This window comes from Strix uralensis, chromosome 25 (assembly GCF_047716275.1).
Source record: "Strix uralensis isolate ZFMK-TIS-50842 chromosome 25, bStrUra1, whole genome shotgun sequence".
In the NCBI taxonomy this organism is placed as follows: domain Eukaryota; kingdom Metazoa; phylum Chordata; class Aves; order Strigiformes; family Strigidae; genus Strix; species Strix uralensis.
Genome location: NC_133996.1, coordinates 2,354,865 through 2,380,131, shown reverse-complemented (window position 1 = coordinate 2,380,131; position 25,267 = coordinate 2,354,865). Strand labels below are relative to the sequence as shown.

The 25,267-nt window shown below is 56.0% G+C and overlaps 1 protein-coding gene across 1 annotated transcript in view; it reads right to left on the bottom strand.

Annotated features, from left to right (window-relative positions):
* Positions 1-8,060: 8,060 nt before the first annotated feature.
* Positions 8,061-25,267, bottom strand: part of NKAIN1 (sodium/potassium transporting ATPase interacting 1) — a 39,537-nt gene continuing 22,330 nt past the window's right edge. Inside the window, exons 3-8 of the mRNA XM_074894219.1 lie at positions 19,639-19,776; positions 19,358-19,438; positions 16,864-17,061; positions 16,009-16,069; positions 13,317-13,398; positions 8,061-10,203 (exon numbers count right to left, since the gene is read on the bottom strand). Of these exons, the coding sequence (XP_074750320.1) occupies positions 10,194-10,203; positions 13,317-13,398; positions 16,009-16,069; positions 16,864-17,061; positions 19,358-19,438; positions 19,639-19,776 (570 nt within the window). The 3' untranslated portion in view covers positions 8,061-10,193. The remainder of the gene's footprint in view (positions 10,204-13,316; positions 13,399-16,008; positions 16,070-16,863; positions 17,062-19,357; positions 19,439-19,638; positions 19,777-25,267) is intronic.

The following is a 25,267-nucleotide window of genomic DNA, read 5'->3' as shown; positions in this document are numbered from 1 at the left end:
AAACCAACCCAACGAATTGTCATGCTTAGAAGAACATCATCCCAGCTGCAGACTCACATGCTCAACTTTAGGAAATACCAGTGTTACCTTTGCCTGCACAACCTTAATTCAGACCCCTTAGGCACATGCTTTGCGATCCAGTCTTTAATTACAGGTTTGCAGAGGAGGTTTTTCCCACAGCACTCATGGCCCAGTTAGGGCTGGCTCTGCCCTGGGGCAGAGTGATGGGGGAGATGTGGATGTGGGACCCCCTTGCACCCTCCTGCCCAAGCTGGAAGGAGCATACAGCGTGAAGGTCTGATGCTTGAAATGCTTTTGCTTTTCTTCTCTCTCATAACCCGAGCAATTTTGTTAAAATCCAGGGTCTACAGGAGGGTTTGCTGAACAAGAAGGGGTGAAGGGTGAAGGGGGAGCCTCTCTGCTCCCAGCTCCAAACCCTGCTGCCACCAGCATCTCCCCCCGGACCCCCTCGCTGCCACCTCCTTGGGCTGCGCAGGGCTCCCGGGCTGCCTCCTCCCTGCCCTCCTCTTGCACAGAGAGACCTTCTGCCGAGCTGAGCTCCACGCCATCCCTCCACCCACACCCACCTTTGATTTGGACACTGAGATGTGCCTGGGCGCTGGGTGGAGGCTGTTTTCATTCCGACTTCCTTGCAGAAGGCAGCCCGCTGGCTCTTGCTCCTCTGCCTAATGCAGGCAGCTGCTCCTCCTGCCTGCCTGCTGCAGCCCAGCCCAGCCCAGGGTGACAGCCTGGGGACCTGGACGCCTTCTGCCTCTGCCTGCACGTCCCCATGTGCCACGAAGTTCCACAAACTGCTCAGCCCAAAGGCAAGGGTGCTTTACACAGTGGGGAGCTGGCTGGGGAGCAAGTTGTGCCAGCGAATCCTCCCAGCATGGCTCATTTTACACGGAGGGAGGCCTGGGGTTTACTGGGGAGCCAGAAACGATTCCCAAGCAGTGGCTAAACCCACCCCACCGGTGCCTTGCCCGAGCAGCACTCGGCTCCCGTGTCCTCCCCTCACCAGAGCTTGCGGGGCCAGCACTGTGCTTCCCAGACACAAGCGCCCAGCTCCTCACCAGCGCTCCTGGTTTGATCTTTGGTGCTGAGATGGGAGGCTCAGATATACCTGGCTTAGAGACCTAATTGCCCTCGGTGTAATTTGGAGGCAGCGAGCCCATGTTTAGAAGGGCTGATTCACCCTCTGGACCTGCCCCTGCTCTTCCTGTGAGGCTGGAGGGAGCCAAGGGCAGTGGAACAGCACCTAGTGGAGGTGCCAAACGTGGGTGACCCCAGGCTTCAGGGGGGGTGGTGAGCCCTTCCTCGGGGTGCCTGCTTACAGACCAGGACTTGCCTGAGCAAAGCTCTGACGGATGTCAGCAGGAGCCAAGCTTTGCACCCACGGAGGGGCGATGCATTGCAGAGACCTCAGAGACATCTGGTCTGGAGGGTCCTGAGCGTTGGCTGCGTGTTCAACCAACCCCAGGTGGTAATTTGCTCGTTATTCCCTGTTCTTGCACCCATCTTGACTGTAACTGTGTGAATTTACTGCAGATCACACCCAGGCTTTGTGCTCGCGGTGATGAAGGGATGTGCATCCTTCTGCCAGCTCTGGAGCCACCAGCCCTGAGACTTTTCCCATGCATTTACCCTGCATGGGAGGTGATGCATGGTGGGTATGGCTGGTTGCATCTCCATCACCTTCACACGCAAAAACCCACCCTTCTGGCTGTGCAGCAGGAGCAGGTTGGAGCCCAGAGGGGTGAACAGGGTCTGTAGGGGGAGTTTGGGGAAGCGGCTCCACCGCGTGCATGGAGGAGGCCCCGGAGATGCAACCAAACCACCCGGAGCAAGAGGCACCAGTGCCAAGAACAACATGGGCAGTCCCATGGCAACAGGGCAGGGAGACAAGTTCAGGGAATGGTGTAACACAGCTGGCACCCACTCCACTTGCAGGAACAAAATGGAGCTTTTCCTGCCCGGCCAGCCACCCACGCCAGCTCCCACCTTCCCCTGCTCCTGGACGTGTCCCTTGTCCTGCCTGCCATGGCACTGGGACCGGCATGCTGCTGGCAGGACTCCTGGCACCAAATCCCTTGCAAACTCCACCCTCGTTGCCCCCACTGTGCCTTGGCTTTCCCCTGCGTGTTTTCAGGTCCAGCACTGGCTCCCAGGCACACTCCATCCCATCCTCGGCCCCTTCCTGATGCTCTGGAGCTAAAAGACAGTTGATTTAGAGCTGGCTTTGTTGCAGGACTGGAGCATGATGTTGCTTTGTTCCAGCAAAGGCATTCTAGCTGCTGTCCTGGGGAGTGATGGGGCCAGTGATCCACATATGTGTTTTTTTATATATACATATATATATTATGTACAGCATTTTTCAGGAGAAGCCAGCTCCTGGTGCAAGCGGGCAGGCTGCAGGGAACTCATCATGTGCTTTAGTCTCTGCCCAGGACAAGCCATGTGTTGTGCATTCTGAGCCAAAAATTGTGCTCAGGATGCCCGCGGATACTCTGTGGCTGGCAGAGAGAGCCCAGGAGCTCCCACCAAGGCAGCCATCGTGTCCATCCGACAGTCATCTGGGTGAACACCCATCCACATGTCACCTTCCAGCTGGGACTGGAGGTGATGGGAGCACAGAAACGAACATCTTTTTAGGGATGTGGGGCCAGGGATTTCAGGGGCCTGGCACCCATACCATGGCACAGGTTTGGTGGGTGTTGTGGTACCAGGAGGTCCTTGGGGACACCAGTGCATCTTCCACCTAGCAGGGACCACTGGAGAACCATCCATCTTCACTAAAGAGTCAAAGGGGAAAGAATAAGGCCCAGGATATGTTTCTTAATCAATTTACCACCAAAACCAAGCAGTGAGCTTCCTTCCAAGCATGAAAACATTGTTTCCATTCACCTACAGCATCCTACAGGCCTCTCTCCTGCTCCCACTCCCTTCTCCCTGGAACCAGCTGTGTTTAACTCGGCACACCTAGGACCACGGCAGCCGGATCTACAGATCTCCTCGAGTCCCTGAAAAGCGTCTCTATGCCTTTGTTTGAGGTTGTGAAAGCGGCTTTTTTACTCGTTAACATCTGTGACTCGCCAGGGTCCTGCGGCTGCGGGAGGGAGCCGACGTTTCTGTGCGGGGTAAATTAATCCTTTGTTGCTCCTCTGCCATTTCTTTGCTCGGGTTGGGATGGAAGAAAATCAACTCGTTTTTCTTCCTGCCCTTCCTGTTTACAGCGACACAGGGTTTCTTCACATGATAGCAGCAAGAGATGCTTGGACTCTGTAATTACATCTCAGTCACGGCCAGGCAGGGGACAGCGGCTGTAAGGAGGGTCTGGCTTGGCTGAGGGTGTAAGGGGTTCAAGTGAAGCCCCCCCCAACCCCTCTCATGGCTGTGGGTAGCAATGCAATGCCTACACTCACCTGCTTTTTAAATTTGAGGTGCCCGGATAGTTTTTGGGGCAGTGAGAGCATCACTGCTAGGGGTGCTGCACCCATGTCCTGGCTTCAGACTAGGGTGGGAGCAGGATGGGGGACGTCGCATGGTGGGGATGGCTGGTGCCATTCAGGTGATCATTCATATCATTTTTATTTTGAAGAATTTCCCCTGATGCTCTGAAAATAAGATTATGGCTGTAAAACTAAGCGGGGACCTGGGAGAAAGGCACCTGCTCATGCACTGAGCATCCTCCCCACTGGGCCAAGGATGCACCAGCTGCAAACTGGGAGGAGAAAGGAGTCAGGTGTTCCTGGGGAAGGCGGAAAGGCAGGAGGTGTTTTAACATCCATTTCCAGAGAGAAGTGATTTGAGACTGTAACATGCCTGAATAACGGGGTAGATGTGGAGGTGCTTCCAGCCAAGGCGTTGCCGTTTGCTCTCCCCATGAGTCATGCTGCGATGGGAATTAAAGGTCGGATTATCGACCACCTTCATCTCCTCTGATGGGTCCGTGCCAGCACCCAGCCTTGCCCGAGGACCCCGGGGTGGGTGCGTGGCACCCAGGTTTGGCTGGCAAACAGCAGCAATAACCGCTGCAGCAGGCTGGGTTTCTTGGAAGCCACCCGGTGATGCCAGTAACACTGGTGGGATGCAGCTCCAGCATGGGAGATGCTGCTCGGATTGCAAGGAAAAGGAGCTGTGACACCCCCAAAAAACCACGGTTTGGTTTTCAGCAGCTGGACCTGAGCTGGCTTTGCATTTCAAAATGATCCCACTTGGTCAGTGTGGCTCTAAATTTTCAAATTGAAATTTGGAGAAGAATACCTGTGGGAAAAGGGGTGGCAAGGAAATGAAGAGAAGGGAAATGCCAGGAAGCAGATGGTCGGTTTTCCTCTATATCCTGAATTTTTCCTGTCTGTCTCCATATGGTGAGGGCCGGGATGCTGCTGGCTTTGCCTCGGGGGGGAAACACATGGACCATCCTCCAAATTTCCAGCCCTAAACCCGTACTATTTATTACCTGTGAAGTAAATCTCAGCCCTCCTGTCCTCCTGGGACGTCCCGCTGGTTGTGAACACTGAGCAAACAGCACAAAGCTGCCTCTGAAACATGCTTTCCCAGCAGTCAGACCAGGAAAAGCTTTTAAAACCGGCTTTCACAGGCTGGCGCTTTGGTTTAAAAAAATTCCTTTGTTAGAAGACATTAAAATGTGACCTGTTATAACTCCTGAGACCCCTCAGTATAGTTTTATACTTTATCTACAGATGTAGATGGATACTTTGCCTTTTATTTATTTATTTACTTTTAAAACTTACTTATTTACTTAATTTATTTACTTATAAATAAGTAAATACGTTCATATAATTTCTTATAATAAATCATTCTCATTTACTATAAATAAGTTAATGCGTTTAATTATAATAGTTTTTATTTAAGTATAAATAATATATCTACTTATGATGAATAAACTATTTTTATTTACTATAAATACTTTAATATATTTACTTATAAGTAAATAAACAAGTTTTAAAAGTAAATAAATGTTATTTTTAACTAACTAACTAAATATTTAAACTTCAAGTGTATGACCCTGGGCCGGACCAGCAGAACCCCTCACCTTCCTCCCAGTGGAGCTGGAGGAAGGATTTCTGGAAGAGACACTCTTTGGGATGGTGCTGAGCCCCGTCTGCAGCCCCGCGGTGTGTGGGGTGGCTTCAGCTGCGCCCGAGAGTGCCCACATCCTGCATCCCGGCTGGGGATGCTCACAAATAAGGCCAGGATGTGGGGTTTTTTTGCTTTTAAAGCAGTTTCCCAAGTATTTTTATTTCTTTTTCTGTGCTGCGGGGATGTTTTGGAGCTGGGAAGCATCTCCCTCATGGTGGCTGTGGGTGGGTGACGGTGGCCGTGGCTTATGGAGGGGCTGCTGGAAATAACCCCAGCCCAGCGCTGGCGTGAGCCCAGGGCTGCGGAAAGCCGTCGCCTTGCTCTGACTTGGGGTCAGTTTAGTAACAGCCATAAACTCCTGCCTGGCCAGGCTCCCACAGCCATCCCCTGTATTTCCCAGTCCCACCAGTGTCACTTTCCCAGTGTGCTCAGATCCCTGCTGGGAGGCAGCTCACCAGCCATGCCACAGCAGCACCCACAGAACAAAAGGGCGATGTGTGTTCCAGACCCATTTCTGAATTAATTCCCACTGCAATCATTAGCAGCCAACACGTGCACACGCTGGGGTTTTATTTCCCTCACGCGGGTGACATCTGCCAGCCCCACAACCACCTTTCACTGCAGCAGCCACCTCCGAAGGGACCTGATCTGTGTCAGATAAAGGACAACGAATTTTATGACCACAAACACTGCAACAAACTGAAAGGTGAATCCCAAAATTAAAGATTTAATTGAAAACCACTTTAAGAACCCTATTTGAGCCTCCAGTTTGGTGCTTACCTCCCCTTACCAGCCCCCTCTAAGGTACAGGAGGCAGAACACAGGGCATGGTGAGGCCGTTACTGTCAGAGGGTTTCCTGGCGTGCCTGGGCAGGCTGCCGGAGCTGGGACCGGCTGGGCAGCGGGAGGTTGTTTTGCAAGAGGTAGATCGATGGGTGTGGGCAGGTAAACAGGTTTCCTCCTTCCTTCCCAGCTGGGGAGGAGGAGCACGGTGGGATGCTCCAGCAGCGTGGCTGTGGGATGCCCAGGCAGCACAGCCACGGGACACTTGGGTGGAGAGGCTGTGGGTGCTCCGACAGCACAGCCATGGGTGCTCCAACAGCGTGGCCACGGGATGCTCAAGCACCGTGTCTGTGAGATGCTCCAGCAGCGTGGCCGTGGATGCCCCAGCAGTGCAGCCATGATGCTGATGCTCCGGCAGTGTGTCCATGGGATGCTCCGGCAGGACCGTGAGGATGCTGACCGGCTTCTTCCCCAGTCCACAGCCACACGGTCCGACTGGCCTCGCTGTTGTCATAGAAACAGGCGTCCATCCCTGCTCACCCCCCCCTAAAACTTCCTTCCCCCTTCCTTGGTACCTACAAGGCATGGGATAGCTCTTGTTGGATCAGGCTTCACCCAAACACACATCATTACCCACAGAGGTGGTGGCAGTGCTGTCCCCACCCACCCTGGCAGCTGCATCCCCACTGGGGTGTCCTTTGCGTCCCTTTCATGGGGATTGACTCTAGGGTGGGGGCTGCTCATCTGCCACCTTCACCCCCCCCATCCACTGCTTTGGGACAACACCTGCCTGTCCCTGGGGTGCTGGAACACCCTACTGTCCCTGTGGCCAGGGCAAACCCTGTGACTCCTCCATCCCTGGGCACCCTGCTAAAATCCATGGATTTTAGGTCTGGAAACCTGCTTTTAGTCTTTTCTATTAAAGACTGGACGCCGGGATTGGATCCTGCAGCAGAGCTGAGCCAGCAGGACCTGTGGGTGACCTGGTGACATCTACTCGGGGACACCAACCCCGGCCCAGGGACACCCAGGGCTGCTGGGGACGGCACCACTGCACTCCAGCCTCCCCCCACACCAGCTCCTAGCTGGGCACAGGAGGACCCTTACGGGGATGAAGGCTCAATTCCCACAGGGACAGAGATTTGGGAACAAGCGGGAACTAATCAAGTTGGGCACCGTGTCCCCAAAAAGCCAGCGATCAAATGCTGTGACAGGGAGTTGCCGAGCAGAAACATCACGGGGAGCTCAGCCCAGGGGAGAAAGAGCATCCAGCTGCTCTGGTCCCCGATGTCACTGAAGACACCGTATTTGCTGTCCCAGCCTCACCACATTTCCATTTTGATTTAAAAAATAAGATTTAATTCAGTGTCATCACCCCCTTCCTTCTCCTGTTTATCTAGAAAAGACAGCAAAGGGGAGAAAAACCCAAGGCAGAGGATGGGAGCAGAAGGCTTGAAATCAATTAAAAATAGAGCAAGTGAAATGGCTTTGGATACTTAGAATGAAACCACGTGCAAAGCAGGTGGCACCCCGAAGGGGGTGGTATTGAACTAAATAAAAATTGCTGCCTTGGTGATGGAAAATGTGAATATCTGGGGAGAAAAGAAAAGCTTTCCTATGGGGCTGTGGCCTCAACCTGGCATCTCCCACAGGGGAATTCCTACCCTGGCCCCTGGCAGGGCTGGAAAGTTTAATTTGGGGAGTTCAACCTGAAAAAACACCCTGGGGGGGGTTCTTAATAATTTTCTTGGGGATTTATTAATATTTCTCTTAGGGGAAAGGAGGCTGCAGCCCCCCCCAGCTGCTCCCATGCACAGGGATGGGATGCACCGACCACTGATGCATCCCCCATTGCACGGCAGGTGGTACCCACACTGGCTGCTTTTCTGTATTTCTGCTTTTTTTTTTTTTTCCCCCCCTGTTATTTTATTACCAGGGAGGAAATTACCCGCACGGGCAGCGAGAGCGGAGGCAGAATCTCGCTGGGGCATCATTAAAAAGAAGTGCAGGGTTATAAGACAGCAGAAAGCTGGATGATGCAGAGCCCATGGGAGGGAGCTGGCAGCATTAAAGAGGGGGGGAAAAAAGCAAAATAAAACCCCCACCGCCTTTTAATTGATTTAACTGCACAAGGAAGATAAATGCCCCAAAACCAGAACAGCCATCGGATGAAACTTTCCTTCAACTTTTATAATTACAGAATAGAAAAGAAATCCTCGGTTCACGTTACAAATACAGTCTTATATAAAAACAAGCCAACGGAAAGGAAAAAAAAAGGTCGTGGAGCACCGGTGCCTGGCTCCTGCCGAGCGCAGGAGGGAGGGAAGCTCTTTTGAATGAGTTTTAAATGAGGGCAAGTTTTTCCTTCTGCTTCCTGCTGGGTTTGAGAAGGGTTTTGAGTAGGCGGATGTCTGCCAATCCCATCCCATCCCATCCCGCCCCGCAGCAGGTCAGCGAGAGCACCCTTGGTTCTGGAGAGGAAAATAAACCCCGGAGATGCTGCTGTCCCTGGGGCTGGGCAGCGCTTGGGGATGTGCATGTGTTTTGGGGGACTGGGAGAATCCGTTGCCTTAAAAACACTATTTTCCTTGGAAAAAAGAGGGGGAAAGGGCAGAAAAATTATTGCCTGTAAAGTTCGCAGCTTGGCTGGAGGCAGCGGAGGGGCTGGCAGGGGGATGCAGCCCATCCCCTGCCCAGGGTTTGGGCTCGGGCAGCTTCGGTCCTTGGCACTTCATGGCTGCTTGTTGGGAAGGACAAAATAAAAATCACTCCAGGGTGCAAAAAAAAAAAAAAAAAAATCCCCAAATAACCCCCAGGACTGGAGGAAAAACACTTAGGAGGCAAAAGTCATGCGACCCCTCCCTGCTCCCAGATGCAAAGTTTGGGCTTGGGACCAGATCCAGGGATCCAGGAGAAACCGCATCCCACCTCCAGGAAAAAAAGAACAAGGAGTTCAGGGGGAGCTGAGATGCTTCGTGAAGCTACTTTTTTCCTTCCAGCTTCTTATGAGGCTTTTAATTCCCAGCTCATCTTCATTTTGCAAAGCGATCACTGCCCAGTGGACCTTCCACATTCCCCCCCCACCAATAATAATTCCCCACGTGCCAACATCTCCCCTCTTCTGCCACCGAACCTGATGGATGGATTTGCCACTGAGACCCCGAATGGACGGAGGGGCTGGGAGGGGTCAGAGAGGCACCGAGCTGCACCCCCCCAAGCCCTGGGCGAGGGGCCAGGGGGCACCAGGTCAACCCCGGGGTGGGCAGAGTGTTGCTGAAGGCACGATGTTGGCCTTGGGGGGGGCCCGGCGCAGGCTCACTGGGGGGGTCGTGCTCAGCCAGAGTCTACTCAGGCACTTTAAATTAAAATGAACCCCCAATAATTTAAAAAAAAAACCCAACCCAAAACATTCATTAGATTCGTTAAAACAGCCAGAAAGGGGCTGTGTTGAAAGCAGCGTCAGTATTGCCAAATTTGAGCAAGACCCCCATGAAATGGGGAAGGATGGGGGGGCTTGCAGAGGGATTTTGGGGTGCTCTGTCCCCATGTCCCCAGATTTGGGGGGTTGAGGCAAGACGTTGATGGCCAGATCCAGCTCCTCGGGGTGAGGGGAGCATCCTGGACTGAGCCCCTTCGACACTGTTTCATCCAACCAGGGGGGCTGGAAAATTCATTCTGGGAGTGAAAACCCCATTTTTGGGGCCAGCTCGACTCCCAAACCTGGCATTTCGGGAAATTGTCCCAACCCCGTGGAGGACGAAGCTGCTCCCTGTGCCCCACTGTCCCCAATGCACTGTTTATCCCCTGCCCCCTGTCCCAGTTTGCTCCAAACCAGCCGGTTTTTGTCCCAGTCCTGCTCCGGGCCCCCCTCCTGCCTGGCACACCAGGAAGGGCCCCGCTGCTCCAAGGAAAAACCAGGCTGGGAGAAACAGAAGAAAACGGTGTCCGGTGAGCGATGCCACCTCCCCGTGTGTCGCCATGTCTGCATCCTGGGGAGGGTGTGGGAGCCCGAGGGGGTGGCACAGCTTGGGGGGGGTCCCCCTGTATCCAGCCCCCGCCAATTCTGCTGTGGGTAGGTGGTTTGGGCTCGGAGGCATCCAGGGTGGGATGGATGTGCAGCTCCTGGCTCCATTTTCGGGGGTCTTGCGGGGTGCAGGGAGGTAGGAGGGGACCGGGTGGCTCGGCATTGTGTCCCCCCACCTCGCCGGGGGTCGTGTCATCGGGTGTGGGACAGTTCGCTCTAAGGGGGTCCTGTCACCTCTGGCTCCCACGTGGGCTGGGGCCGGATCCAGGGCAGGAGGAGGTTACCCAGATCTGGGGAGAGAAGGGGAGAGGAGACGTTAGGGGTGAGCCCAGACCCAGGAAGTTCTCACCACCACATGTCCCCACATGGGGACAAGGAGTCACAGCCATGGGCAGCCACCAACAGCCCCTCCCAGGGGACAGGGACCTGCTGGGGTGCCCCGGGGTGGCTCTCACATGGCCATCACCCTTGTTTCACCCCCCCAAAATGTAAGAGAGCAACTGGGGCCAGGCTGGGAAGCCCCAATGGGTTGAAGTCCCCCCGCCATGGTGACAGGGGGACTGCCATTGGGGCTCACCCATCCCTGGCTGCTTGTGGGCACCGAGGGGACATGGAAGGGACATGGAGGGACTCAGGAGCCTTGACCCCTGTGTGCTGCCAGCCCTCTCTCCGGGCAGGCCACCTTCCCAGCAGCTGGGGGGTGCGGGGGTCTGGGGGATGCTGCACACGCCTGCGGGCTGGTGTGCAGGCATGTGCAGGCGTGTGCAGGCGTGTGCAGGCGTGTGCAGGCATGTACAAGCGTGCACGGGCAGGTCGGTGTGTGTGCGGGTGTGCATGCACGGGCATTGCTGTGCATCCTCATGTGTACACGTGCACGTGGGAAATGTGTGGGCAGAGCCGGCGTCACACAATCCTAGAATCATCGAGGTTGGAAAAGACCTTGAAGCTCATCCAGTCCAACCATGAACCTCTCACTGGTGCCGCGGGAGGCCGGATCGTGGCGCAGGCCCGGGTGGCCACACGGACACACTGCACAGCGCCACAGCATGGGGCAAGGACACAGCCCCTCGCACCAGAGAGAAACAACCCCCATCTCCCCCGGGACAGCGCAGGGGACCCCCTGCAGACCCCGCTCCCGCACACCCCTGGCCCAACTGCCCACGTCTCAGCTCCCAGCTCCCAGCCTGCACTTCCCCCCTTCCTGACGTGCCATAGGAGGGATTTTGGAGGTGAGAGCCCCCGTCCTGGGGGGAGAGATGACATGGGGGTGGGACCCGGTGCCACCCTGGCTGTGCAGGAGGGACCCAAGGGGATGAGAAGCAGGTGCTGGCACGGCACATCCTCCTCCTTGCGCTGGGTGCAAACCCTCTCCCGTGCCCACCATTTATCCAATTATAGCTAATTGGTAACTGCAGAATAAGCTTTAATTTCTCAGGCCAGGACAGCAGTCCCGCTCTGTCCTGTGTGCTGTCCCCTGGGGACACAAGTGGCTGGATCCACTCCACTGAGCCGGGACAGCACCTTGGACATTCTCTCACCGATGACAGGTGACAGCAGGACCCCGGTGTGCCCCTCCCCAAGATGGGGTTACCGCTGTCCCCACACCCCCTCGGGTTCCCCCTTGTGTCACCGCAGGACCCGGTGTCTCCCACCTCAGGGACAGAGTGCGTCCCCCTGAGTCCATGATCCTGACCTGCCACCACTGTCAGAGTGATGGAGGTGCCTTGATATAAATTATAGCTGCATTCATTAGGTGATGGGTTATTAATGAGCTGCTGGGGTAGGACAGAGGGGGCTGCAGGCAGGGGGGAGCTGGCAGCACGGTGGCAGGGTCCTGATTGTGACCTCCCCCCCAACCCCGGCCCTGCCTGCAGAAAGGCCACAAGGATGTGGGCAGCCCGAGTGAGCTTGATTAATTAGGAAGCAATTTAATTACAAGGAGCGCTGCCTGAGCCAGCCCTGCAGGCAGGGTGAGAGCCAGCAGCCCCCAGCACACGCTGCCCATGAAGGGCTTTGGGGCTTGTCCACGGCGTGTTGCAGGCAGGGAGCGAGGCCAGGCAGCACCAGCCCCAGCAGCACCTCAGGACGGGATGCTCCGGTATCCGGGTGGCTTCACACAACCCACCCCCCAGCCACGCAACCCCAAAAAACCCCCATCACCCCAGAACAGGTCCTGGGCAGCCGGGGGAGCCCTTCAGGGATACAGGGCTGGGTTAAACATCTCTCAGAAAGGGAGGAGAGGAATTTCCCCAGCACCTCCGCACCCCACTGACGTCTCCCCATCCTGGTATCTCAGCACTGAGTTTCTCTGCCATCAGCTTTTGGGTCCCCTGTATATCTAAAATTGATATTCCCCCCACCTAAAATTGATATTCCTGCCAATATCCCCAAATGCTTCAGCTCTCAGCACTCATCCTGCAGCTGTCGGGGGACGCTGAGCCCACAGCAGCCCCCGGTGTCCCCAGTGCTGCTGGAGGCTGCAGGCAGGGGAGGGTCAGGCAGGGCTGCCCCTGGTCCCTGCCCTCCCCACTGCCTGTCTTTGCCATGGTGGCTTTGCACCATCCCACCAAGGTCTGAAGTGTCCCATCCATGGGACAACGCTCTCTTGCGTCCCCCCAAGTGTGGGCACCTGGCTGGGGGAGGGCAGGACACCCACATGGATCCCGAGGATGTGGGTGCTGGCACCACTCCCACCCCAGGGTGACACTGCAGTGAAATGCCAGTGCCACCATCTGTGTCACCACCCCAAGAAGCTCCTGTCCCGCCATCCCCCACTCCCACCTGGAGGACTGGGGGGCTCACAGGAAAGGACTGGCTCTATGCGGGGTGCACAGCACCCACGGGTGCTCATCCACACCCATGCACCAGGGCGGGCACATGAGAGACTGTGCCTAAACGCCCAGGGAGGGCTGAGCAATATCACAAATGCATTTGTTCCACCACAACCCTCTCTTTGCATCTCTAATTGCATGGCGTGCCCTTGAGTTTGCATAGAAGACTTAAAATATAATTAATTTTTGGCATCCAGCAAAGCCCACACGAGGCTAATCCCTTTAGATTTTGCAGCCTTATCTCATTTGAGCGTTTATCTAGTTAAGCTTAATGGGTAAGGGAGATGAAAAAAAAAGTCAGCTGCACTTATCTGAAGAGCTGCTGCTCCCCCTGGGCAGCCCCGGCGTGTCGAGGCTCAGCAAACAAAAAGCAGCAAAAAGCAAAACAAGGGCACGATTCCCCCTAGAAGTTCCCAGCCCCAGCCCCGGCGGAGCCTCCGGGCTTTATACTGAGGCCGAGCAGACTCACAGACCCAAATCTTTTGGGTTATGACGGTGTGATGAGGCACCTTGGAGGGGCTCCTGCAGCCCTGAGCATCCCCAAGGCTTTCCCCGGCCTGGCGCGGACTCACGTGTAGAGCGGCTGTAGCTGTAGGTGTGACGTCTTCTGTGGCGCCTGGTAGCCGTAGGAGTCAAACCCGCCGATGAAGTCGACTGGGGAGAGGGGGGAGAGCAGGGAGGTGAGCTGGGGGGGGCAGCGGGGCAATTTCCCTGTCCCCCTCCCCACCCCGATGGCACCCATGGGTCACGCAGCGTCCCGGGTTGCAGCAGCATCCCGGGGAGATGCAGCGTCCCAAGCTGCCGCAGCATCCCAAGGAAATGCAGCATCCCAGTCTGCAGCTGCGTCCCGGGGAAGCGCAGCAGCCCTGCTCACTGCAGCACCCAGTGCAGCGTCCCGGGGAAATGCAACACCTCAGCACGCAGCAGCATCCCGGGTCACCGCGGCATCCCGGGGACATGCAGCATCCCAGGTCACCGCAGCATCCCGGGAAAGGGCAGCATCTGGGGTCACAGCAGCATCCCAGGGAATTGCAGCATCCCAGGTCGTGGCAGCATCCCAGGAAAGCACCAGCAAGAAACAGAGGAAAGGAGCCGGACTGACTTGCAGAGATCCCTGCGGCTCCCTTCTCACCACAACAGTCCTTGTGTTGCAGGCTGGACAAAATGGGTAAAATTACCCTATCATTGTCTCCAGAGTGGGCATTTAAGAAGAATTATGGGGGAATTACATCTCGTTTAAAGCCTGTCATTTCGGGGAATTGCAGACACCAATATATCAGTTTTCACGGCTGCGATTTCCAGGCCGGCAGAGCCCATCACCCGCCCGACGAGCCCCTGGGCGCATCCCTCAGCGCAGGGATGGCAGCGGCAGACCCCGGCCCTTCACCCCGGCTCGATGCAGTGGGAGCGGTGGGAAGCTGAGGGTACCCCAACTCCTCCCACAATCATCCTGTGTGCCCCAGACCTGAACCCTCCCGCAGGCTCAGCTCAGCCAGGCCAGGAACAGGCACCAGGCACAGCCAGGCTGGGGTACCCAAGTGGTTACAGGAGCCGTAGCACAACCCATCTCCCCAAAACCAATATATTAATCCCCATGGAGCCGTGATCTGGGTGGGTTCACACGTGGGTGCCCAAGAAACAGCAGCAAGCTCGAGAGGGGACCCCACTTCTCCCAGCATATTTATCTTCCTGACTTAATACTCAGCCAGCTCTCAATTTTGACACCATCCATCCATTTCCAAATCTAATAAGATATTCCATTAAAAAAGATGCATTTGAATCTTGGGCTCCAGCAGCATTAATATTAAAAGTGTATTGAATGTGAGAGTTTGTTTGAATGCAAACACGGTTCAAAGCCGGCGGCGGTAGATAAACCCCTTTGCCAGCTCCCCGGGTACAGAAACAAGTTATTACCACAGGCAGTGTCCAATTTCACACGGAGATTTTCCTTTTCCACTACACCAGTTCCCAGCAGTGGAGGGGAGGAAACGGGGGGGTGCCGAACCCCGGCACCTCCCAGGCTGGGCTGGGCCCATTCCTGGGCCCGTGGCGCCGGCGGAGACGCTGATCCCGATGCCGCGGGGAAGGAGCCCGATGCCGGGCGCATCTGGGTGGCTTTTGCCGCGCCGGCGGTTGTGGCACATCCCTGCCTGCGGTGGGCTGCTGGGAGCTGCCAGCTGGCGCGAATTAATTACTGGCAGATGAGCATTTAATGCGGTTGGATGGCTACAGGCTTAACCACCTGGTTAATTGGGGCTGGGGTGCTCAGCTCTTCCGGAGGGGTGTTTGCAGGGATTGTTGTCAGATCAGATAGCACAATGGAGATTGTATAAAAATTAGCCCGTAACTGCTTAAATTGCTGTTTTTCACCTGCTTTGGGGTGAAAAACCTCGAGGCAGGGAGGGGGGCTCTGCCGCCCCACTGTCCATGGGGATGCTGGCTGGGGGGACACAGTATTTCCCGTTTCATCATCCCCAGGGCCCAGGTGGCTGTTGAGAGGGAGAGGCAGGTGATGGCTCCGGGAGCCGTGAGCGGGGAGGGTGGCTCTCCCGCAGCCCCCACGGGGCCGGATCTGCACCAGAAGGAGCATTTCTCAGGGCGTGGAGGCGGCTCTTTCCAGCAAGGGTGATTCTCTCCGCTGCCACACCGGCCCAGAGCCCTGGGGCAGATGCTCTGTCCCAGAGGAGATGCTCTGAATTCAGGTCAGCGAGGAGCAGCGAGAGCGATGCCGGCCCCAAACCCACCCCTGAGCAGCCGCACATGGGGATGAGCATCCTGGCTTTGTCCGGAGCTGGATTCGGTGCCGCGATGCTGGCGCAGGGCCCAGGGCCCATCTCAGCCTCTTCGTGGGCTGATGCGGGGGTGAAGCCCAGTCCCACGTGTTGGATGAAACCGCTCCTGCGCCCGGAGGTTGTGAGCACCGCAGTCCCGTGGGAGACGCAGCAGCTCAGGGCTCACTGTCCCCATCCCCCTCCTCTCCCAGCCCTGGCCAGGGTGCAGCACCCTCCCTAAGGCTGATGGGGGGACTGCTGGTGGCACAGGGTGGCCCATCACACCCCAGTGCATCTGCCTCATCAGGGATGGAAAAATGGGGCAAAAACCCCAACTAAAGGGATCGCTTCGCCTCCCTGCAACCCAGGCATCGCTCCCTCATCCCTGTCCGGGACCTCCTGCCCCAAACAAGTGCTGGCTGGCATCAGCCAAGGCCATTTTTCAGCTCTGTGACTCCCCCCACCCCCAATAACTGAGAGCAAAAGCACTTACAGCTGTCTTCTTCCTCCAGGAACACTTTGCTGACGTAGCAGGCATAGACGAAGCCAAAGAGCTGCGGAACAAAAACAGGCAGAAAGAAGCTGGTTATTGGGGTGATGGACACCACGACCAGCACGGTGTTGGTGGGGGGACAGAGGTGGGTGTCTGGGAGCATCCTGGGGGGACCCTGGGCAGGATCAGGGCTGCCGCAGTGCTGGAGCCCGTCTCCAGTGGGTCCAAGCACTGGTTTGGGGTGCAGCGAGGTGAGATGGTTTCAGCTGCACCAGGGGGACAAGGGTGGTGGCTTTTGGGGGAGATGGGCTGGGATCACACTGGGACAACAGCACAGAGGGTGCTGAGCCCCACGTAGCTCTGGGTGCCCCTTTGGCAGATGCTCTGGACCCCAATTCCTTTTAAAGTTTTATTTTCTTGCAGTCCCTCAAGGGTCCCCAGGAGCTTTGCATCTAGGTATGCCCTGTTCCCACCTGCCCATGGGGTGACACAGCCACAAGGAAAGGGGGACTCTCCCTTTTCAGCAAGCAGCACATCCCACCGGCTCACTCTCCGGCAACGTGCCTGGGTGTGTTACACCGAGAAGCCCCTGATTCCTGCAGCATACAGCCCACCCCCTGCCAGGTCTGGGGATGGGCAGCACCCCTGGAGAGCTGGCATGGGCTCCAGCTGCTCCTCTCTTCCCAGCCCTGAGCCAACACCACCCTTGATGCTATGAACAGTCACCAATGCGTGATGGCATGGTGGGACATCTCCAGCTGGACCACGGCGGCTCTGCCCACCCCAGTCCCTGCCATCATCCCCCCCCTTTCACAATTCAGGATGAAGAGGGAAGGTGCCAGCAGCTGCCCTTACCGCCAGGAATATCTGCGTGGCGCTGCTCACTACCTCGATGTACTGGTAGTCGAGCAGGCAGCCGCTGACGGTGATGACGTGATGGTCCTCGGGTGCCAGGTTGGAGTTCATCACTGGCGTCACCAGGCAGCCCGGCCCGTTCTCCATCCACCACGAGCGGTGCAGTGAGGTATTGAAGGTCATGATAAAGTCTCGGTCCTGCAGGAGGGGAGCAGAGGAGGAGGCACAGACTGTGGAGCTGAGGTTCTTGGCAGAGGAGGTGGACAGAAAATGGGCTTTTCCAAACTGAGGATGCTCCACAAGCACTGCACCCACCCAGACCATGTTAATGCAGTGTGACCAACAAACCCCTGCATCTCCCTAACCCGCAGCTGGTGTCCCTGGGGTTTGTGGCTTCCTCCCATGCTGCCATCGTGGACCATTTGGTCAAGCAGCATCCAGGTGCACCACGATGCCCAGGTGACATCAGGGATGTCACAGAGCAGCCACCAACACGCCAGCTTGCCCTTGAGGCAGGGAAACAGCCTCGTGCGATGCTGCTGGCCACATCCAGCTGTCTGAAAGATGGGACCATGGGATCACCCTGCCAGCATGGTCCAAGGATGCAAGGAAATCCCCTCTGCTTCCCCTGGGGTTTCAGGGGAACTCATCTGCTCAGAGCCTTCCTGGGCCTCGCTCATGCACGTCCCCTCCTCATAAACCCATTACCAGGCTTTGGGGCTCTCCCTGTTTCATCTAGAGCAGCTTTGAGGGGGCAGTGCAGTAGGCAGCAGCCTCCCCGCTGCAAGGCAGGACTGTGGGCTATCACTGGGGTTGGATAAGATGCAGGGCTAATCCCCCAGCCCCTGCTCGTGCCCTCCCCATAGCAGGTTGGCATGAGGCTAAGCCCCTGGGCTCAATTTCAGGACACATTGCAGCACGTTCGATGACGATGCCCCTGCCCGTGGATCTGGCAGGGAGATGGGGACCGCATGGGATGGGATACAGCCCCAGTGCAGAGCTCCTGCAGGCAGCAGCAGCACGGCTGGATGAGGACCCACCCCACGGAGGTTCCTCCTGGCATGGCTGGGTGAGCACCCACCCCACGGAGGTTCCTCCTGGCATGGCTGGGTGAGCACCCACCCCACGGAGGGTCCTCCCAGTCCCTCTCTGTACCACTAGCCCTTGGGTCTGCAGGGGGCTGGGAGACCTGCTGAGCATCCTTTGTAGGAAATCACCGATCTGGGATTAGATTTTTGTGGGTGGGGGTGGAAAAAAATAGAAAGAAAGTGGGTTTTGGTTTCTAAAACCAAAGGATGTGGGTTTCAGTGCTGGGAAGCCCAAAGAGGGGGTGTTCCGGCATTGCAGCGTCACTGAGGGATTGGGGATTTCCACTGAAAACACTCAGTGGGAGTGAATCGTCCCCTATTGCATCCTCCGTGCCTGCTGCACGGATCCAGCAGTTCAGCTTTTCAGAAGAGCCCCAAATGACTTGTAGCAACATGGGAAGATGGTTTCACCCATCAAGCCCCCCAGTAAGCCCTTTTCCCCACTGCGGGCAGCCCCAGAGTGAACTGGAGCCTGTTTCCCTGAGCACTCTGTGATGCCCCAAGCCCAGCACAGGGGATGGTGCCCTCAGAGCCAGGAGTGGGCCGGCAGAGCGGGGCACACCCTCGGCACGGGTACCCCAACTACACCTCAGCCTGCTCAAACCATTTAGTGATGCATCATCACTACATTGTTTTGCTCTTTTTTGTGTAAGAGCTAAGATTTAATAGCCCAGGGTGGGGCAGAGACACAGAGAGGCACAGTCCCCCTCACATCCTCACCCCCATGACCACCGGGGGACTTTTCAAAGCCATTAATGATGTCCAGCCGCTCTCATGCCACTGCTGGGTGCTCCAGGGCCGAATGGCACTTGCAGAGCCTCAGAAGACCCCAGAAAATTGGGAATCTGCAGCAGGGGGGTCTCCTCCTCCCCATGCCACTGCCTTGCCCATCCCTGCCTGCACTGTGAGCTGAGCTGCTGGAGACCCTGCCCCACACTTTCCCGTTATCGCTCGTCCCCAGTCCCTGGTCCCTTCTCCACTTTATCTCCTCGCCAGCACGTTAGGAAATGGTGCTGTCCAATTTCTGCACCCCATAAACCCTGGCAGCGCTGAGGGCACACCGGTGATTAATAAGTGCCTTGCAATTCCTAACTCATCAGCCTCATTAATTTTGCTCTCCCGCTTTGACCCCCCTCATCACCACCACCTTGGCCTGAACTGTCCGTCTGTCCATCCCACACACGCCTGGGTGCTCGGGGGTGCAGCCAGGACCCCCTGGGGAGGCACCCCCAGCACCCAGGTGGGTGCTTTGCCACCAGGGTGAGGGCACCCACAGGCTCTGGGTCCCTTTTTGGGAGGCAGCACTGGGGAGAAGGGGAAGGAGGATGAAAGACAGCGGGAAGGATGGGAAGATGATGAGGGAAGGAGGATGGAGGGAGGAAGAGGAGGCAGGTAGGGGGGGTTACCTGCGACAAGCGTCCGACCTCCAGGTAGAAGCAGATGATGAAGGCGTTCCAGCCGACCCACAGCACCAGCCACACCGCGTACTGCCGAGGAGAGAGCTGGTCAGGGCACGCCACGCCCGACGGACATCCCCTGGTCCATCCCCGCTCCGCCCCGCTCGCTGGACCCCGCTGGATCCACAGGGATTTGGGTTTGGATACAGGAGGGGACCTGGGGCTGAGCCACCCCTGGGGGTGACGATGCTGCCCCTGAGTGTGGGAGCAGCATCCGCGATGGTACCTACCATCATGAGGTATTTGGATCTGTACTGGATGGTCCCAAAAATACCCAAAATAACGGCCATGATGTGTAAAAAATTAGCCAGGATGGGTGCCCACTGGTAGCCCAGGAAATCAAAGATCTGCCTCTCCAGTGCCGCTACCTGCAACAGAACAAAGGAGGGGTTGCAGGTATTAAAGCAGGACATCAGTCACCACAGCAGCTCCTGGATGCTAAAGGCAAAGAGCAGCCGGTAATTAATGGAAAATCCCATGGATAATTAGTTGCAATAGGCTGAAACATCTGTGTGATGCATAGGCTGGTGGTGGGCAAATATGTCGTAGCAAGCGAGGGGCTATTAGGAATATTTGGAGCTGAGAAGGGGAAAGCAAGGAGATGTCAGCTTGTCACTCCACCAGCACCCTCTGTGCCTCAGTTTCCCCATTGCTCAGGTCCTGGGCACTGCTGAAAACATCACCCTCCAGGATGGGTTTATCCCTGAGCTCAGCTCATGCAGGGGAAAACCTCCTGCTCAGCTCACGCATGGGGTCCCCTGGTATTTTGCAAGTGGTTTTTCTGCCCAGCCTGGCCAGCTCGTCATGTGCCTTCCCATTTAATGCCATTGGATTTTGATTGCCGTTATCATTTGTAATCCATAAATAAGGACGTGATGGGGCTTAAATCACACAGCACACAAAATTAGGGATGGTAGCTGGTGTGATCTGCCTGTTATCCCAGCGCTTATTTATGGCTCTATTTGCTACCGGCTCGGGGTCTATTACTCTTAATTACAGGATTAGCTTAAAGAAAGGTGGTAGCAAAGGTGAAGTGGGAGCACTGGAGCATTCGCCAATGGTTTTAAGTTACGAAATGGAGATTTGATGAGGCTGTGGTTTTTTAGGGAACTTTTAGGGAACTTCAGGGTGTGTTGGATGCCGCAGTCCCTGAGGGTGCAGGGACAGGGCTGCAGCAAGCTGTGTCTCCAGCAGCCTTGCAAACCAAAAACCCGCTTTACATTTATCTTTTTGACAGCCCAGCCCTGTCTCATCGCTCTTCGAGATGGCCCAGATTCACACAATAAACCCTGCGAGCTCTGGGGCCTCAAGTCCTCCCCGCGGCACTGTGCCTCAGTTTCCCCTCCCAGTGCAATGCCCCTCATCCTGGCAGGGAAGTGGGAGTTTATCCTGAAAATTGCAGGAGAAAATGGGCTTTACATCCCCCGCACTGTTCGCCAGCAGCTTCTCTGGGTGATCTGGATTTAGGGCAGCTCCATCCTGGCGCTCTCTGAAGCTCCCATGGGGGTTATGGCTGCGGGACTGCCCCAGGGTCCCATAGCCCATCCAGCCTGCCTTAATGTGTCCTAATTAGGGGGAAATAAATGAAGCGCCAAAGGTCCTTCCCTAAGTGTTTCGTGAGGATGAGCCACGGCTAATGCATCTGTGTGTACAACCGCCAGCCGTGCCTCAGTGTCCCCATCCATAAAGCATCACGCACTCCTGGCATCAGCTTGGCGAGGGCTCTAATTACCACCTCTTTTAGCCCAACTCCATCCTGCCAGTGAGTGGAAAGCCAAAGTCAGAGCTGAGGAGTGTGATATCCCATTCCCTACCCTACCCCTGGGATAGGATCTGCTGGGTCCGTGCCAGCAGGACCCCAGTTTCAATTAAAGGCGATGAAAAGGCGTGGAGCAGCCGAGCCCGGGCAGCCCCTGGATCCGCAGGGCCCGGACCAAGGCTGTTTGCATTGAAGCTTAATTCACTTCCACGCTATTTAAACACTCCAAGGAAACAGCCTTTGGAAATACTTACAACTGGGCTGTAAATCTTTTAAATTGAGAAATGTAAATAATAAATGATACAAGGAGCACGGAGCTCGGGGTTTTATAGCCATCCATCGATCTGGTGGCTGTTGACAGAGCTGCTTAGCAGGAGCTAGATGCGAAGGCTGCGAGTTTTGGGTACCGGCGAGTCTCCGAGCTGAGGGATGGGGCTCAGAAGAGCCTCTGATTTCATCCCATGGAGCCGGAGCAATGAGCTTACACCTGCACGGCTCCTTAATTCCAGCCCATCAAGCCAGGACAGGCTGAAGGAGAAGGAGCTGGGAAGAGCCTGGTCGAACCAAATCCTTCTTCATCCCAAACAGAGGCAAAATTAGTGGCAAACAACACAGCTCCCCGCGGATGAACGAGGACTGCTAACTGCACCAAAAACCGTTGCTGGAGACACCCTGGCAGGTAAAAGGCTGCTTTGCGTGTGCTGTTATTTAAGCATATTCCCTCTGTGTGAAAAGCAGATCTTGGGTTTTTTCAGCCCCGTCAGACCCTGAGCTTAAAGTTAAGGAAAATACAGAGACACAGCACAAACGTGGCGAGTCTGCGGCTGCAGCTCCCCCGGCATTCACCACCTGCAAAGCGCCAAGGGCATCCCAAGGGCAGGGCAGCAGCCTTACACCAGGTTTCACACCTGGGGAAACTGAGGCACGGCCACTTTCCAGGGGAAGTGGGTGGCACAGGCTTGGCAATCCTCGCACGGGGCATTGTGGGGCTGAGCGAGCACTGTCTCCTGCTCAGACTGATGCTCCTGGCTCGCTCCAAGCACTTCTTGCCGCTCGCTTGCCGCGGACCCCAAGCTGATCCAGCACCTGGAGCATCCTCATTTGATCCTTTGAGGGTGAGATGACCCCTGGCAGCAAACTTCAAGACACCCAGACTTTTCATGCAGCCACCATCAGCTGTTCGTCAGCGGTGGCCCTAAATGAAGCACGAGCAGTGAGCAAGCCCGGCCATGGGGCTCGGCATCGCTTGCAAACACGAGAAGGGGCTCTGCAAGCTCTTGGTGTGCTCTGCAAGAAACCTCCGAACAACACGGGGACCAGCAGCATCCAACCCCCCCAAACCTCGGTGACTTGTGGAGCTCAGAGCATCCTCCCCAGGCTGTCCTCCTCCTCTAAGGGGTATTGCCCATGCTAATAGCATCCCCATTAACGACCCACCCTCATTAACACCCTGCACCCCCCTTTCAGGTCTTACTAGAGCTCTGCCATCGAAGCCGTGATGCTCCTGGGGGTGCAGGGCCGGGAACCACACACCATCCCACTGCTAATTAAGATAAACCTGCAGCCAATCAATGCAGCGAGTTTTAGGGCTCCCTCTTAATTAAACACTCTCTAGTTTATCGATCGGCCCCAAAAGTTCCCTTTGCAGCAAATCACATCAATTAGTCGGGGGCAGGCACGCACCAGAGTCCTGCTAATTGAAACGCGTTGCCTGCAATGATTTTATTTTAATCAAGAAATCGAAGCAGGCGAGACGCGGGGACCGGGCTCCGTCAGTGCGTGGCGGTCCCCGGGGAGGACCACGGCAGCAGGGGACACGTGTGCAGCTCCCTGGGGACAGGGAGCTGCTGGGCCTCAGCCTGGGGGCCCTGGGTGGGCAGAACCAGTGAGGCAGAACTGAATGAAAATGGGACTTTTAAGGGGTGCTGGCACCAAGTGGGAAGGAGCTCTCCTGTCCCCAAATCACCCCTCAGTTATGCCTCCTTCACCTCCCTTGGACCCATCCCGTTACCCAGTAGAGTCTTCCCAGTCCTTTTAAAACCTCATGACAGGGATGGAAAAGATGAACACTGCTCCAGCTGTGCTGGGAGGATTGCACAGACACCAGGGAGCACCTTCCCTCATGTCCCATCCTCACCATACTTTGAGGATTTCAATTTCAACCTCACCATGTTTTGAGGTTGAAAATCCCTCCTGCAACCCAGCATTGGACCCTGGAAAAGGGAATTTCCAATCCAGCACCCTTCAACCCGCTGCAGTATTAAAGCAGAAATCTCGCCCAGCAGCTGCCTTTTTTGCTCTCTTGGAATCAGAGAATCACAGGATGGCTTCCGTTAGAGCGACCTTCAAAAACCATCTAAGTCCAACACCACTGCCATGGGTAGGGACATCTTCCACTAGAGCAGGCTGCTCAAAACCCCATCCAACCTGACCTTGAACACTTACAATATAGAATGACAGAACGGTTTGGGTCAGAAGGGACGTTCAAAGATCATGTAATCCACCCCCGCTGTCATGGGCATGGACATCTTCAGAGCATCTTTCAGGTTGCCCAAAGCCCCGTCCAACCTGGCCTTGAACCCTTCCAGGGAGGGGGCAGCCACAGCTTCTCTGGGCAGCCTGTGCCAGTGTCTCACCATCCTCACCGTACAACATTTCTTTCTATGTCCAATCTAACCGTTTGAAACCATTACCCCTTGTCTTGTCACTACAGGCCCTGGTAAAAAGTCTTTCTCCATCTTGTCAGCCCCCTTTATATATTGAAAGGCCACAAGAAGGTCTGCCCAGAGTCTTCTCCAGGCTGAACAACCTCAGCTCTCAGCCTTTCTCCATAGGAGAGGTGTTTCAACCCTCAGACCATTTCCACAGCCTCCTCTGGACCTGCTCCTGCCTTTCGTGTGCTGGAGACCCCAGAGCTGGACACAGAGCTCCAGGGGGGTCTCACCAGAGTGGAGTAGAGGGACAGAATCCCCTCCCTCAACCTGCTGGCCACGCTTCTTTTGGTGCAGCCAGGATACAGTTGGCTTTCTGTGCTGTGAGCACATGTTGCCGGGTCATGTCCAGCTTTTCACCCACCAGTACCCCCAGTCCTTCCTGGCAGGGCTGCTCTCAATCTCGTTCATCCCCCAGTCTGTTCGGGTACTGGGGATTGCCCTGTCCCAGGTGCAGGAGCTTGCACTTTCTCTGGTTGAACTTCAGCCCAGTCCTCCAGCCTGTCCAGGTCCCTCTGGATGGCACCTCATCCCGTCTCTGGGGGGATCAGCTGCCCCACTCTGCTTGGTGTCACCTGAAGACTTGCTGAGGGTGCCCTACATCCCACTGCCTATGTCACTGATGAAGATATTAAATAGTTCTGGTCCCAAAATGGACTCTTGAGGGACACCACTTGTTACCCATCTCCATTTGGACATTGAGCCACCGACTGCAATTCTTTGGACACAGCCATCCAGCCAACTCCATAACCAACTACCAGTCTGTCCATCAAAGCCACATCTCTCCAATTTAAAGATGAGGATGCTGGGGGGACCTCTTACTGCATCCCACCCTCTATTTTTGAGATAAAACCAACCCTGCCCCGCTGGGTAACATGGCAGCAGACAGGCAGGACAAGTCCTTCCACTGCAAGATGGACACCAGGTCCACAGGGTGGCCATGAGGTGCCAGCATGGCCCGGGGCCATCCCTCGTCCCACCACCCCCACTGGGGACAGGCTGGAGCCACCACAGCCGCCCCCCAGCCCACGACCCTGCTTGGGATTTTTGGAAGCAGGATTTGGCAGCAGATCCTCCCATCATACATCACACCTGATGGCTTTTAGAGACTTGTCCAAAACCCACTTAATTACCACCAAAACTGAAGGGACATGAGGACATGGCCACCTGTGGACACAAGTGACCCCGAGGCACATGTGTCCGGGTGCTCAGCAGTCTTGGCCATTACAGGGATGATTTATCCATGTCGTCCTCCCGCAGTGCCCAGAGGAGGTGACGCTCGTGTCACCAGGGCGCAGGGTGAGAACACTGGCCCGGCTGTGGCCCCTGGTCCCCCGGGGCTCCGCGGGGAAGGTGGTGCTGGCCCCCCTCCCCGCTCTCCATCCTCTC